General features: G+C 45.8%; 1 protein-coding gene across 3 annotated transcripts in view; it reads left to right on the top strand.

The window, feature by feature from the left end:
* The window catches only part of APBA1 (amyloid beta precursor protein binding family A member 1), a 248,861-nt gene that overhangs the window by 176,867 nt on the left and 55,226 nt on the right, over positions 1–16,768 (top strand). For all 3 annotated transcript variants that reach the window (XM_053574724.1, XM_053574718.1, XM_053574713.1), the window contains exon 2: positions 1,981–3,250. In XM_053574724.1, the coding sequence (XP_053430699.1) occupies positions 2,051–3,250 (1,200 nt within the window). In that variant the 5' untranslated portion in view covers positions 1,981–2,050. The remainder of the gene's footprint in view (positions 1–1,980; positions 3,251–16,768) is intronic.

Genomic DNA, 16,768 nt, shown 5'->3' with positions numbered 1-16,768 from the left:
CTGGTGAAACATGCTGTAGTCCCAGCTATGTGGGAGGCTAACACAGAGGGTCACTGGAGCCAAGGAGTTTGAGGTTGCAGTGAGCTATAATAATGCACTCTGGTCTGGACAACAGACCAAGACCTTGTAGAATACAATACAAAAATTCACTTCCCGTCTATTCTGTCCATTCGTAAGAGGGGTTCTCCTGAAGAGAAAAGCTGACACATTTTGTTGAGCCCATTTACCACAGGTACCTTAAAGTGATACGATTCCTGCCTGTTCTTGGTGTTCTTTACATTCTGTGTATCTATTTCTATACACTTGGCACAGATTGTGCTATTAAGCTGTCTTGTGATAAGAAAAATTGAGAGAGCTTGAAACCAAATCTATCTTTATAGGTACACGTACTCTGGAAACAGATAAAGAGACCTACTTATCTTTTTAAAAATCAGCCATGTTATCCAGTTCTGGCTATTCTGGTAATTCCTAAAATCATAGAAGTTTAGGTCCAGGGTATAGGGGAGAAATGAGTACAGTCCTCCCTTGGTATCTGTAGGGGATTGGTTCTAGGACCCCAGAAGATACCAATATCTGTGAATGCATAAGGCCCTGACATCAGCAGGCCCCAGCCTTTTTGGCCCCAGGGACTGGTTTTATGGAAGACAGCTTTTCCATGGAAGTGGAGGGGAAGGGACCAGAATCTGACAGGAGGCAGAGCTCAGGCAGTGATGCCAGCAATGGGGAGCAGTAGTAAATACAGAGGAAGCTTCACTGGCTCACCTGCTGCGTGACTCGGGCTGTAAGGCCCAGTTCCTAAAAGGCCACAGCCTGGAACCTGTTTGGCACCGGGGACTAGTTTTGTGGAAGGCAGTTTTTGCCCCAGGGGGTGAGGGGAGGGGACAGGAGGTGTGGCTCAGGTCATTATTCTGTGTGTCTGGGTTCCTAACAGGCTATAGACTCATACTGGTCCCCAGCCTAGAGGTTGGGGACCCCAGCTTTATATAATATGGCATCATGTTTGCATATAATCTATGTATCCATATAGTTTAATCTCTAAATTATTTAGAATATCTAATATAAATACTATGTGAATACCTGTGAATACCTTTATTTTTGTGTTATTTTTTATTGTGATTTTTTTCCCAAATACTTTCATCCATGGTTGGTTGAATCCCTGGATGTGGAACCCACCGTGTGGACCTGACTGTATTAGAAACTAGCTGTATTTGTCAGTACACTGGCTTCTAGGAAAAAAAGTTTCCTGGTCAATCAGAGAAACCTTGCATGCCTCATCTTCTTCCCTTGACTATTGACAATGAAAAGTCAGTTGTAACCCAGCATTTTCCAAACTTATTTGGCCACAAGAGTCTCTTTTACCCTATGTCATAACTGTTAACATCCTGCATATAGGATGAGTCCAGTCGCATCCTAAAGGTTCAGAAAATTAAGCCAGTTTCCCAGTGTAACAGAGGCAGTAACGCCAGAGCCAGGGCAGACACCCACAGACAGGTGTCAGCCTCGCTCAGAAGGGCTGCATACTTGTAGCCACTTGCAGATTATTTTCCCTTGAAATTTATTTAAAGAGTTGCTTCCAAAGGATCTAGGATTCCAGTTTAATATGGAGAGATTTATCTGTTAGCAGATGGCACATGTGCCAATTGGCCCATTCAATGTAGTAGTTACTCTATTCACAGGCCTGAGTCAGAACTGGAACCTGGGCAGTAGGCACGGTGGAGAACACACGGCCCAGGCGGCTCTCAGTCTGAGGCGGGGGAAAGGAGAAAGCCAATAAGCAATTAAACGTGTAATTACAAATTATGGTGCATGCTACGAAGAAAATAAGCTATGTACGTGCTGTCAGATTGAGTTTAAATTTGCAGTCATTTTTTTAATTACCCAGATTCAAAAGGGGATCAACAGTAGCTGTTCTTAAGACTATCTTGGAACTCTCCTACAGTATGAACCACGTAATAGCCTCTCTGCTTCTTGTCTTCCCAGCCCCGTGGAGCAAAATGAGAGCGCAGTGAGCCGGGCCCAGCCTCTTTCCGAGCAGTCCCCGACGCCCACCATGAACCACTTGGAGGGGGCCACAGAGGTGGAGGTGACCGACGAGGCGGCAGGTGGGGAGGTGAACGAGTCGGTGGAGGCCGACCTGGAGCACCCAGGGGTGGAGGAGGAGCAGCAGCCGCCGCAGCAGCAGCCGCACTATGCCGGCCGCCACCAGCGCGGGCGCCCCGTCGAGGACCTCCGCGCCCAGCTCCGGCAGGAGGAGGAGGAGCGCGGGGAGTGCCTGGCGCGCTCAGCCAGCACGGAGAGCGGCTTCCACAACCACACGGACACAGCAGAGGGCGACGTGATCGCGGCGGCCCGCGATGGCTACGATGCGGAGCGCGCCCAGGACCCGGAGGACGAGAGCGCCTACGCCGTGCAGTACCGGCCCGAGGCCGAGGAGTACACGGAGCAGGCGGAGGCCGAGCACGCCGAGGCCGCGCACCGCCGCGCGCTGCCCAACCACCTGCACTTCCACTCGCTGGAGCACGAGGAGGCCATGAACGCGGCCTACTCGGGCTACGTCTACACGCACCGGCTCTTCCACCGCGGCGAGGACGAGCCCTACGCGGAGCCCTACGCCGACTACGGCGGCCTCCAAGAGCACGTGTACGAGGAGATCGGGGACGCGCCCGAGCTGGACGCGCGCGATGGCCTGCGGCTCTACGAACAGGAGCGCGACGAGGCCGCCGCGTACCGCCAGGAGGCCCTGGGCGCGCGGCTGCATCACTACGACGAGCGCTCCGATGGCGAGTCCGACAGCCCCGAGAAGGAGGCAGAGTTCGCGCCCTACCCGCGCATGGACAGCTACGAGCAGGAGGAGGACATCGACCAGATCGTGGCCGAGGTCAAGCAGAGCATGAGCTCGCAGAGCCTGGACAAGGCAGCCGAGGACATGCCCGAGGCCGAGCAGGACCTGGAGCGCGCCCCTACCCCGGGCGGAGGCCGCCCCGACAGCCCCGGGCTGCAGGCTCCCGCAGGACAACGGCCGGTGGTGGGCCCTGTGGGCGGCGGCGAGGTGGGGCAGCGGTACAGCAAGGAGAAGAGGGATGCCATCTCGCTGGCTATCAAGGACATCAAGGAGGCCATCGAGGAGGTGAAAACCAGGACCATCCGTTCGCCTTACACCCCGGACGAGCCCAAAGAACCTATCTGGGTCATGCGGCAGGACATCAGCCCCACCAGGGACTATGATGACCAGAGGCCAATGGACGGAGATGTAAGTCTGTGCAAGTTCAGGCTTGCTGAGCTCCGCGCACAGCCAGGAGGGGAGATGGTGCGCTGTGGCCTTGTGTGGCATTGGGAAATGGCTTTATGGGGTAAAATGGTCTATGGGACACTAAGAACCTTTCCACCATAAGCTTCAGAAGCCGTGAGTGAAACACCAGCAAGAGAGCAAGAGGGAGTTAGTGGGTTTTGCTCGGGGCGGGGGGAGGGGTTGTTTTTGAGACAGAGTCTCACTGTGTCGCCCTCAGTAGAGTGCTGTGGCGTCACAACTCACAGCAACTTCAAACTCTGTGCTTAAGCGATTCTCTCACCTCAGCCTCCCAAATAGCTGGGACTACAGGCGCCCATTACAACGCCTGGCTATTTTTTTGTTATAGTTGTCTTTGTTGTTTAGCTGGCCCGGGCTGGTTCAAATCCGCCAGCCCTGGTGTATGAGGCTGGCGCCCTACCCACTGAGCTACAGGCGCCGAGCCCAGAGGGAGTTGTTGAATGCACTCATCAGACCCTTAGTGGGAGGTTGTAAAGAAGTGGTTCCCACACTGGATCTGGAGGCATACCATCTCCCACCCCTCTGTTTCTGATTCTTAAGGTATACAACAAAGCCGAAGAATTGGTATTTCTTTTTTGTTTTGTTGGGGGGGTTTTTTGTTTTTTTTGAGACAGTCCCACTGTGTTACACCAGGCTAGAGAACTGTGCTTAGTTCACAGCAACCTCAAGCTCTGGGCTCAAGCAATCCCTCTACCTCAGCCACTGGTGCCCAAGACAACACCCTGCCAATTTTTTCTGTATTTTAGAGATGGGTCTGGCTCTTGCTCAGGCTAGTCTTAAACTCCTGAGCTCAAGGTATCTGCCTGCCTCAGCCTCCCAGAGTGCTAGGATTATAGGCGTAAGCCACTGCACCCTGCTGAGAATTGGTATTTCTAATGTTAAATAAGAATCAAGTCTGACTGAGTAGGGAAAGACTTTATTGGAAAGGATGTATTGCAAAGTGGAGAAAGGTACTGTTCATTATGGGGAGGAGGACTATTGCCCTGGAGACCATAAGATCTGAAAGTGCCTTTAGACTTAGGCAAAAAGTGGTTTTCTTTTATAGGAAGGAGTAGGCAAGGCTAGAAAAACCACCATAGGAGAAATTGGGATTAAAAAACATGTGAATTGAACTCATTGTGGGGCAGAGAATGCTTTAACTGGAGACCGGGTGGTTGTTTGCTGGCCAGAGTTCGGCACCTCAAGAAGGAGAGAAGCTTAACTAGAGTTTGGTTAACTGGCAGTTCAGCTAATCACTTATGAAGCAAGGAATGGGAATTTGGAGGGTCTGTGTTTGGCTTTGTCATAGGTAAACAAGGCATATTTGAGTCTTATCTAATTCATACAGAGGAGGGGGGTTCTTTGTCTTAAGCCATTTCCCGGAACACAGAAAGGTGAGGAGATTTCTTAACCTTCCCTGTTTTTCAGGTTTGCAGGAGTCAGGTAAGAGTTCCCAGGTAATGCTGTAGGTCCTGGGACCACAATTTGAACACCACTGACGTAAAGCAGTCTCTTAGAGATTTGGCAAAGGTGGTTGGGATTTCTCTTTGGGGAAAATGAAATCCTTCTGAGCCCGTTCCTACCAAGGGTTTCTGCAGTGTTTTTCACCCACACCATGCCTCCTTGTGGATTTCATAGGTGCTTAATTTTCACTTCTGGTCATATCTGGGCATTCTTCCCACTTCACAAAAAGCATGTTTTCAGTTTCAAACCAAATTGTGTTTCATTGTGAAGAGCAACACAAAACTATAGATGCCACTGTTGACGTTCTGTTTTCCCATCTTTGAAATGTAAGAAATTTGATAACCTAGCAAGCTTGGGTGTCACAATCTATTCAAAATAAATCAAGAAGATTAACCTTTGCTCCTGCTGCCTTGCTGTCAAGAGTCTTTCTGCTCCAATTCCACTTTGCCATTCGCTTGGATAATTTCTTAAGCAGTTTCATTTAAAAATAGATCTTGGAGAAAGAGAAGGGTCAAGAGGTTAAGTTCAATTTCATTTAATTCTGCATTGTATGATTGTACCAGGCTGTTTCTCAGTATACATATCTTTTGGAGTCAGAAACTGGTATTGTAATCAATTTGTTCATCTCCCTTATACATAAAGGGCTATGCAGGTCAGAGAGGTAGCATTCACCTCCTCTTTTAGTAATAGCCAACCAACATTTGCTGTCAGCTGATGAAACTGCTGGCAGCTTTAAGGAAAGGTTGGAAACGGCAGGCAATGGAACTGCATCCTCCCCAGCAAGGGGGCAGCATTGGGTTTGTTAGTGCAGACTTGCCCAGTAGCTCTCCTCTGTTTTCTAGGCTTCCGATTCAGTGAAAAACAGGTGTGCTCCCATATAGAATTCTCCTTGCCCTCCAGCTGTCTCCAAGTTCCTCTAGCTACGAGGGATTGCAGCAAGCATTTTGCAAATGAGGTGGAAATGGAGCAGGTTTTCAAAAGTAGGGAGCTGGCAAGAGGCCAGCTTCTACATCCTTTTAGAAACTTGGAAAGCCATCAGAGAAAAAGCTGCAGGAGCAATTGGTCCAGATGCTGCCCCCCACCCACCACCCTTCGGCTTTCTCAGGTGCACTGACTCCTTGAAATAACCTGCTTAACCACCTTGCCCCTGCAGCCTCCTAAGGAGCCCTTGGCACAGCCGTGATAGGACCAGGAGCTGCCTTTTATTCATTAAGGTTAACAACTTAACCTTTCGCATATTTCATTCAAAAGGTAGGAATGATTATAGAACACTGAAGGATGCTTTAGGAACCCACATTGTCAGAAATTGAGCTTGATGCTAAGAAATTGGCAAGTAGGGTTTACTGTGTTATGAATAGTTAATACAAAGCAAAACCAAAAACCTGTGCTTTAAAATATTCCATCAGTCATTTTTAAGCTATTTGAATTTGTGGGTTGTATTTCATCTGTCATGCCATATTTATAGGAAAGGCCTTCATTTGCTGTCTGTTTGCTTTGATGGTATCATAGGATGGGAAGAGTATATATATGTTCTGTTGATTTTCCACCTCAGCACCAAAATATATTTACTGAACACTCCGTGTACGCTGTTACAGAAAAGGGACAGGCACTATTAAAAGCAGTGTGGTCTGAAGTCTGTCTGGGAGGTAGTTATTAAAAATGCAAGTTACTTCCCTTCCTTTCCAAGCCAAAATACCTGATATGGGTCCCAGTGATCTTTTCATTTTGTTTTATAAATTCTCTCTGAGCTTCTTAAGCACATGAAAGGTTGAGAACAACTGACTTTAAAGAAAAATGTATTATCTGGGCAATTTCCCCGTGTAAAGGCTGTGGATTTGAGACTTAACTAAATCTTTTATTGGCATAAATACAGTTTTAACAGAAGGATTTGTCCCACTGTGATTATTGTCAGCAGACCTGCAGAAGTGGCTCTGGAATTCTTATTATAAAAGCAGTACATTCTCAAAATGGCAAGATCAGAAACTACAGTGAAGCAAATGGAAGGTAATAAAAGACATCTGTATTACCACTTGTCAGAGATAATTGCTAATAGCTAAATCTGCTTTGACACTACTTTTAATTCACCCAAAACTTCAGCACTTTATACTTGGAGCAAACAGGCATTTGTTTGCTGGTAAGTTGCACAGAATGAGAAAATAGGATTGTTCATCCACAAGAAGGTAGCAGACACATGGAGTTGGAGAACATTCTGCTGAGTAAAGCATCTCAAGAATGGAAAGGCAGGAATGCAGCGTACTCAGTACTAATATGACACAGACGACCAAATACACACGGACGGACGCAAGAGAAAAACAAACCCAGGTGCAGGGAGAAGGAGGGAGCAGGGACTGGTGTGCTCTTACCTAACAGGCACAATGGAGGGGCACATGGCACAACTACAACTTGGGACTCTACCTGATTTAATCATCTGTACCCTGATATTAATCTGAAATTTAAAAAAAAAAGAATTAGAAAAAGAACTTTCTAAACACCTATTAGGTGCTCAGCACTGAGAGAAAATAATTCATTTCTAAAAATTACTAAAAATTTGAAAAAATACTTACATCTCTGCCTTCTAGTAAGGATTTTCACTGTTCCCGGGTATGGGTGTGATAGCTATCTCCCAATCTCCTCCTTGAAGTGTATTGATAATGACTGACCAGTTCTGAAAAGCCACAACCTACAGATCTCTCTTCAGGCAACAGACTCATCCTGAGTAGAGAGCAAAATCAAAATCACAGTAGACTCAGACTGATGCTAGCAAGTGGCAATTGGAGGGCCTGGGCTACTTGGAGTGGCAGTATGTTGTGCAGCTTGAAGTGGCATTAATCCTTCTTCCTAGAACGATAGTAAATTGACAGTAAATTAATATAAACCGTAAAGACTAAGAGAGGAAATAGCAGCAGAGGAGAACAACAAAATTTTGGAACACCAAAGAGGTGACTGGCTGTGGTAGGGATATTAGTGCTCCCAGTATTTCCAGTTCTCCTCTTTCTTCAAGCACAGGAAGGATTGCACTCCCACATCCCTGAGAATTTAGGCTTGGCCAGTGAAATGTGAGCCCTGAACTGTGTTGCTTCCAGGTGGGAGCAGGTAAGACCACACTTTGTTCTCCCATGGAAACAAACTCTTCACATTAAGTTGGCAGCATCGCTGACTCCGGAGACCGAGGCAGAAGGATTGCTTGAACCCAGGAGTTTGATGTTGCGGTGAGCAAGGCTGATGCCATTGGAAAAAGATGTTTTTTTCCATCACAAGGTGGAGGCGCCTCTGTTAGCACCATGAGCAAGGGCCCCCCCCTGCTGGCTTTTGTGGGTTATGTGCTGGGAGAGAGGAATCAACCGTCACTGTTTCAGGCCACAGGGATTTCAGGGTGGTTTGTTACCGCATAGCCTCCCTAGTCAGTCCTGACTAATACATTAATCAGGTTTCTCGTTTCTCTCTTCTGCCAAGTGTTTGTGAGGATTTGGGCTGCAGGCCACCCTCCAAAAAAGGCTCAGGAATTTGAGATACCAGATACCTTAGACAACAGGAAAATGAGGGGGTGGCTGAAGAAATAAGAGGATCGTTTGAGGAGCTATCACAGGAGACATTAGATTTCCCGACGTCTAATCCAGCCAATGCAGGCAGGTGACTCCTCCTCCCAGAAGAAGATGGGAGGCTTCTGTGATGAAAGGGTGAACCAGAGAAGTGGAGAAATCCGGGCTCTAGCTGCAGTTTGAAATGAGAACAAGATGCCTTGGGGCACTTAGGGCCTACCATGTAGTGAGATCCCAAGACGACTTAGACTTCCTAGTTGTCAGGCTTAGACCCCAACCCTCCCAGGACCCCCAGGCCCCAGCAGATTAGAGTACTCCTCTCTGAGGACAGACACAAGTGAAAATATCTACAGATAGTGATGTTCGGGTGTTTTCCCAGCACAACACCTGATCACCCCAAAATAAAGGCTCCTGTTAGTCAAGATCTTGCAGTAAGCTTTTTGGGGACCCACACTTTAGTAAGAATGAACAGCCAAGGACCACCAGACATTTGAAGAATACCTGAGAAAGACATAAAGCAAATGCGGAAAGACACTTAGAGAAATAGAGGCAATGCTCAAAGCAGGAAACTGTAAACCACTTGTAACCAACATCCTCAAAAAGTAAGAGAAGGTAAGGGAGCCCTTCATTAAATTAGAATAGGATGCCAGCTATTTGCAAAAAGAACATTCTAAACAAAGGAACTGTTAAACTAAACATGGCAGCAGAAATTGAAAAAGGAAAAAAAAAAGAAAAAACTTCAGCAGAAAGGTCAGAACACAGAGTTGAAATCTTCAGGCAATAGAACAGTTATGGCAAAAAAAAAAAAAAAAAAAAAAGGAAAGCAGTAGGAACATAGCGAAAATGGAGGGCAATTGTGAAAGGCTGTCCTAGAGCCAGGGCCCTGCAAATGTCCAGATTGAAAGATTCTACTGGGCTCCTGTCTAGAACAATGAAATAAAAAAAGACCCATGGAAACATCAGAACACAAGGGAGAAAGAGAAGATTCTAGGGCTTTCAGAGAGGTGAAAACAGGTTACAGGTGATCAGGAATCACAGTGGTGTTGGACTTCTTACAAGCAACACTGGAAGCCAGGGGACTTACCTAACCCAGGCTAATTTCCAGGTCACCGTGAAGGTGGATTAAAGAGGTTTTCAGACATGCAGAAAATAGATCTCCCATGCATCCTTGCTCAGGAAACTACTAGAGGACTGCTCTCCCCAAATAGAAGCACAAGCCAAGAACAAAGATGTGAGATCAGGAAAGGCAGATCCAACACAGGAAGGCAGTAAAGGAAATCTCCAGATGATGGGAAGGAGATCCCAGGGTGGCACATGTATACGCCAAGGTAGACACCAATCCCTTAAGGACTGGAGCTTGGAGGGCTCTGGTTAGGAGGTTTCCTGATATGCTTCTACTGACAGGGGTTCTAGATGGTGTTAGGAGAGTCTGGCACAGCTTATCGTTCAGTACAGAGAAGACTAAGCAAATTGGAAAAACAATTCCGTTATTTACCTCGGTAAAAACAATTGTTACATAGGCGAGAAATGCCATAATAATATTTGTGTGTCTAACCAGTGAAGAGCACATCTGTAGTCTCCAACGCAAACACTGAATGTTAACCAAAAATTACAATTTTGAGAGAACGAGGGTACGTGTAGTATAAGAGAGGGAACTCTTTATAGTAGAAGTCAAGAAATCATGCCTGAATCGGCAAATCAAGGCAAGGCGGTGTAGTCATGCTGTTTATGAATATAAAAGTAAATACCAGAAGAAGAAAATGCTAGAAGAATTGGGGGTGGGACCATGAGTGTGGAAGGAGAGGGGAAAAGACTTCAGTTTTTACCATAAGCTTTATAGAATTGTTTGACTTTTAAAACTATATTCATGTATTTCTTTCCGCTAAATTAAAAACATGAAAGAGTTCGAATCATCCTTCAGAGATCACACAGTGCTCAAAGGGATCGTCTCATTGGTACTGTTTTTTAGAAAATTAGAGAAGGGGCAAACACTCTTGTGCGTTATGGGCACAATTTATGAGAAATGACGGCTTTATTAACCATGTTATATGGGGAGATAAGTGCACTTCGTTTTAATTTCAGGCAGCGTTTGTATTAAGCATGCAGACTTCCATTTGGCTTACATGACACACATTAAAGAAAGAAAAAGTAGGTCATGGTTGGGGCTGTACTACTCACAGTGAAGAACACTAATTGGTAAGTGGATTTACACCTTGACAATGAAAAACCTGAAGCATTCAGGAGCTGTGGGCCTGATAATGTGCTTAGTTTGGAAAGTTCAGAAACCATGGAACACATGTGGGAAGGCTAGCAGCAAGATACTAACTGCAGTGGAAGTGATGCTTACTGGGGGAAGCGTGCATGCACTCATTTCTCCTCAGGTCTGTGTATTTAAGCAGATTAATGGCTTTTTTAAAAAGACAGTCTCACTCTATCACCCAGGCTGGAGCGCAGTGGCACAGTCATAGCTCACTGCAGCTTGAACTCCTAAGCTCAAGTGATCCTCCCACCTCACTCTCCCAAGTAGCTGAGACAATAGGCCTACACCACAAAGCCCAGATAATTTTTTTTTAACTTTTGCAGAGACAGGTCAAGCTGGACTTGAACTCCTGCCTCCACCTCCCAAAGTGCTGGGATTATAGGTGTGAGCCTCCGTGCCCAACTGTGGTCCGTTTTTAAAAAATGAAATGTTTCCATGGGAAAGGATATTTGCATATTTTCAATCAGACAAAAGCTTGATAACTAGGATCTATAGAGAACTCAAATTAATCCACATGAAAAAAGCCAACAATCCCTTATATCAATGGGCAAGAGACATGAATAGAACTTTCTCTAAAGACGACAGACGAATGGCTAACAAACACATGAAAAAATGTTCATCATCTCTATATATTAGAGAAATGCAAATCAAAACAACCCCTAGATATCATCTAACCCCAGTGAGAATGGCCCACATCACAAAATCTCAAAACTGCAGATGCTGGCGTGGATGTGGAGAGAAGGGAACACTTTTACACTGCTGGTGGGACTGCAAACTAGTACAACCTTTCTGGAAGGAAGTATGGAGAATCCTCAAAGCACTCAAGCTAGACCTCCCATTTGATCCTGCAATCCCATTACTGGGCATCTACCCAGAAGGAAAGAAATCCTTTTATGATAAGGACACTTGTACTAGACTGTTTATTGCAGCTCAATTTACAGTCGCCAAAATGTGGAAACAGCCTAAATGCCCACCAACCCAGGAATGGATTAACAAGCTGTGGTATATGTATACCATGGAATACTATTCAGCCATTAAAAAAAATGGAGACTTTACATCCTTCGTATTAACCTGGATGGACGTGGAAGATATTATTCTTAGTAAAGCATCACAAGAATGGAGAAGCATGAATCCTATGTACTCAATTTTGATATGAGGACAATTAATGACAATTATGGTTATGGGGGGGGAAACAGAAAGAGGGAAGGAGGGAGGTGGGCGGGGCCTTGGTGTGTGTCACACTTTATGGGGGCAAGACATGATTGTAAGAGGGACTTTACCTAACAATTGCAATCAGTGTAACCTGGCTTATTGTACCCTCAATGAATCCCCAACAATAAAAAAAAAAAATAAATAAATAAATAAATAAAAAATGAAATGTTTCCAAGAACTTTCTTTTTATCAGTGTGCGTTTATTCTGCGTAGGAGTCCAGTAAAGTATCAGATCCCTGCCCATTGGGAGTAATGTTCTAAGTTTTAGAACTTAGTTGTAAATAACAACAGCAACAAAATGAGATATTTTTCTATGAACTATGAGGACCCTGTTACATCTTTTAAATGGGAAGGCTTGACCTTGAAATCCCATTTCAAGAATAAAAGATTCACTTCAATCATGAAAAAAATGAAAGGAGATAGGAGAATGTTTGCTTTTGCTCTCTCCTCCTGAATTTGAAATATTCTCTCCAATTATTTTTAACTCGCCCTTAGAGTTTCTCCTGTCAGTTCAGCTCCAGAGCAAGCTCTGTACCCTGGCAGGGGTCTCTCAGCTCCCATCAGACCCTCACCATATCACAATCACCTGAGCAGTACTTGTCCAACAACCTGCACACCAGAAGGCAGGTTTTCCAATTACTTTGTGCTCTGTAGAATGAAAGAAAGTGAAGAGCAAGATTGATTTTTTTAACACCCCACCCCCGGGCTCCAATTTTTTCTCCTGAGCTGGCCCTTCTCCCAAGAGGAATCTTGCTCAACTTTTTAATGGATTGTCTCACCTGGCAGTTGATAGGTGAAACTACCAAGAAGTGATGGGTCAAGCAACAGGGAAGGAAATGGACAATTTAGCCATAGAGAATTTTGTTGTCATTTACTAGTTAGATGTCAGCATACAGGGCCACAGTTGGGGTGTCTGACATGCTCAGTTAATAAGTGAGGGATCAAGAAAATGCCCAGAAGTCTTTTTAAAAATTGTGTTCTTCCCCAACTGTGCATTCTCGGTATTTTCTATGGTAAGTAGGCTGGGGCTGTTGAGGGGAAGAAAAGAGGTCCATGGAGAGGACCAGGTAGATCCTGGATAACTGAACTCCATGTGGAATCCCTTCTTGTCCTGGGGTTATGGAATAGGATTTCTTTTACAAACGTGATCATCTTTAAAATGAAAAATGCTGACTGAAAAATGGCCGGGCGGCGCCTGTGGCTCAGTCGGTAGGGCGCCGGCCCCATATACTGAGGGTGGCGGGTTCAAACCCGGCCCCAGCCAAACTGCAACCAAAAAATAGCCAGGCGTTGTGACGGGCGCCTGTAGTCCCAGCTACTCGGGAGGCTGAGGCAGGAGAATCACTTAAGCCCAGGAGTTGGAGGTTTCTGTGAGCTGTGTGAGGCCACGGCACTCTACCGAGGGACATAAAGTGAGACTCTGTCTCTACAAAAAAAAAAAAAAAAATGAAAAATGCCCAATCTACTTCTGCTTATCCAGACTGGCCTCCATCCCACACTTGTTACCACTGGCTCCCTCCTCTGTCCAGATCTCATTGACGTTCAAAAAAGTTGGGGGTCACTCTTGGAACATCAAGATTCCAGGATTCCAGATTTCCTGGTTGGAATCTGGAGGTTGGGTCTTGGGATAGGCATTTCTGAGGCCCATTTCAGTTGGTAACTGCTGCCCTAAACTGATTCTTTAGTATCTTACTTTCCACTTTTCCCACCCGTGCGAGCCTGCTGCTGCCTCTATTAAACCAAGGACAGAGGCAGTGTCTCATCCTACGTTTGTATCTGTCCCAGAGCAGGTCTCCCATGTTGGCTGCTCAGGGAGGATCTGTTACATGAACTCTTTGCCTTACTGTTAGCCTGCTGCAGTTACCTCGAGTTGGTCACCTGCTTTCCTCTGAGGCTTCTACTTCCTCATCAGTAGAATGAATTATCAGATTTATTTCCCAGGGCGACTAGGAGGAAAAAAATTGGTTTTGCATGTATTGAGTCCCCTAGGGAAATGTGAAATTAGAATCAAAATGTGAAATTAGAAACACAGTTTGGTATTAGTTACCTTGGGAAGTCATGGCCCAGTTAACACGTGGGCTTGGCCACTGGCAAAGGGAATTAGTGGGTGGCCGTTAGCACCCCCTTTCCCACCTTCTCTGGGCTGGTGTTTCCCCTATCCTGTCCCCAGCATTCAAATCCCTCCTGGCCTGCCCATCTGGTCAGGCCCATGGGTGACTCGAGTTCTTTGCTTCCAGCTTAAACAGCAATATATCACCAGCCTGTTTTCCAGGCTGATCTGATTGACTTACAAACCAAACTGCTACTTAGTGATAATGACAACATGTACCATCCCTTTTGGATAATATTTACCCTTTATTGGCATCATGCACCTGGTCCCAAAAACCAATGCAGAAAGTCTTTTGAGGCAGGAAGCTTTTTAGCACTAATGCTTCTTAGTCAGAAACCAGCTACTCCCTTGCTGAGAGGGAGGTATTGTCAGAATCTTGGTGTGAACACCTGCCCTGTTCATAAGCACTTTTGTACCCACCTTTTAACAAAATTTTTTGAGAAAGGTGATGTAACGAGTGTGAAAGAGCACCCTGGTTTCATCTGAGGCCTCGAGTTAAGTGATGTCACCCCTGCCCTTCCCTGAGTTCGGCATGCTGCCAACATGGATGTTTTTTTCCCCACTGTTGCTAGGAAACTATTGAGCAAGGTCAAGAGCACATGCTAATTCATTAAGGCTTGTTAGCAGCATCTTATCCCATTGACCTTGCGGTTGTGTTGTCAAGCTTACAAGGGTAAGTGAAAAGAACTGTCTTAATGCAGAAGGATTCTGTTTTTGTGACAGATTCTTGTTAGGGTATTCTGAATTAAGAGGTTTCTTCTTGCTGAGCCACACCACCTCACAGAAATCTAGCCAGGCACATTTTTTCTACATTCTGGACAGCAAGGGATGAGGTTGACATTTTGAAGTCAAATAGACAGAATTTAGGATGAATTTTGCTGGATGATCTCTTGGAGCCTGATTTTCCAAGTGGATCAATTTCTGGGTAGATTGTGGTGTATTCTTGGTGTGGGGTGGTGGGGCCTAGGATAATTCCCATCTGTCTCCGTTTGTGGCCTGACGAGGAATAGACTCTAAGCATCCTTATTTCATCCCCCTCACCTGCTGTGAAAGCGTCTACATCCCAGTGTTGGCTCTAAAACCAACTTTGTTCTTTTACATAGTTTAATTCAGTGGTCCCCAACCTTTTTGACATCAGGGACTGGTTTCATGGAAGAGAATTTTTCCACAGACTGAGGGTAGGGAGATGATTTTGATATGAGTCTGAAAGCAATTGATTTATTAATGGTTTCTGTACAGTCAAACCTGTTTGCTAATGATAATCTATATTTGCAGCTGCTCCCCAGCACTAGCCTCACCACCTAAGCTCTATCTCAGACCATCATGCTTTATTTTTTTCTTTTTTGAGACAGAGTCTCACTCTGTTGCCCTGTGTAGAGTACCCTGGCATCGTCATGGCTCACAGCACCCCAAACTCTGGGTTTCACATGATTCTCCTATCCCACCTTCCCAAGAAGCTGGGACTACAGATGCCCACCATCATGCCCGCTAATTTTTTTTATTTCTAGTAGAGATGGGGTCTTATTATAGCTCAGGGTGGTCTCCAACTCCTGAGTTCAAGCAATTCTCCCTCCTTGGCTTCCCAGAGTATTAGGATTATAGGCATGAGCCACCAAGCCTGGCAGACCATCAGGCGTTAGAATCTGATGAGGCTCTCACAACCTAGATCCCTCGCCTGCATGATTTACAGTAATGTCCCAACTCCTGTGAGAATCTAATGCCACCGCTGACCCAACAGGAGGTGGAGCTCAGGCTACAATGATGTGAGCAATGGGGAGCACTATAAATGCAGATGAGACTTCACTGCCTTTCACCTCCTGCTGTGCGGCCCAGTTCCTAACAAACTGCAGACCAGTTCCATCCAATACTTGGGAGTGGGGGCCACAAGTTTAGAAAAGGGAGCTGGCAGGCAGAGAGGTCACCATCTCAGAAATTTATCCAGAAGCACAACCTTAAAATCAAATCAGCCACTGCCAGGACAGTAGAAATGGGACCAACATTATCTTGCCAAGCAGACCTCTGAAAAGGATGAAAACCCTCTCCTAGGCAAATGAATGATATCAAAAGGATAAACATGGGGGAAAAAAGAATAAACATGTTCTCTACCATCTTTCATGCTAAGTGCCGTAAGGGATTGAATTGAGCTTTTATTTTTTTCCTGAGAGAGAAAGTTTCGATCTGTTGCCGGTGCTGATGTGTACAACAGCATGATCTAGCCACCCTGCCCAACCAAGATGAGTTGTTACAGTGGTTCCCCTGCTGACACTTGTGGGTTTAATTGAGTACCAGATACTCACAGGAATAAGAAATAGCACCTGACCACAAAGCTACACTATTCCTCATTTTGCCAGTAAACTACAGAGAGTTGTGACTACTGTCCCCAGTCAGAAATTGAAAGTGCATCTTACAATTTATCATCCCCTCATTCAATACATATTTTTTAGTTCTTTTTATAGATGGGGCATGGTGCAGGACCCCTGGGGTACGGCAGCGGCAGACAGAGTGTGTGCGGGTACAGTGTCTAGTCTCCTCTAGGCAAGTCCTTTGTTGGGCCCCCAGCCAGACATCTGAGCCGCCTCTGCCCTTGAGGCTGTCATCTGAATCTTTGGTGTGGTATTTACTGCATAACAAATCACCCCAATGCTTAATGGCATAGAACAACCCATGTGGATTATCTCACAGTTTCTCTTCATTAGGGCCTTTCAGAGGCTTCCATCAGGGTGTGTAGGTTGCCTGTAGTGGCCTTAGGCTGTGCTGAGGAAAGATCTGCTCCCAAGTTCATGTGCTTGTTAACAGGACTCAGCTGCTCACAAGTGGTTGGACTGAGGGCCTCAGTTCCCCCCAGCTATTGGCCAGAAGCATCCTCAGTTCTTTGCCACATGATCCCTCTGCCCCGT

This window comes from Nycticebus coucang, chromosome 2 (assembly GCF_027406575.1).
Source record: "Nycticebus coucang isolate mNycCou1 chromosome 2, mNycCou1.pri, whole genome shotgun sequence".
Taxonomy (NCBI): domain Eukaryota; kingdom Metazoa; phylum Chordata; class Mammalia; order Primates; family Lorisidae; genus Nycticebus; species Nycticebus coucang.
This window is presented reverse-complemented; position numbering and strand designations above follow the sequence as displayed.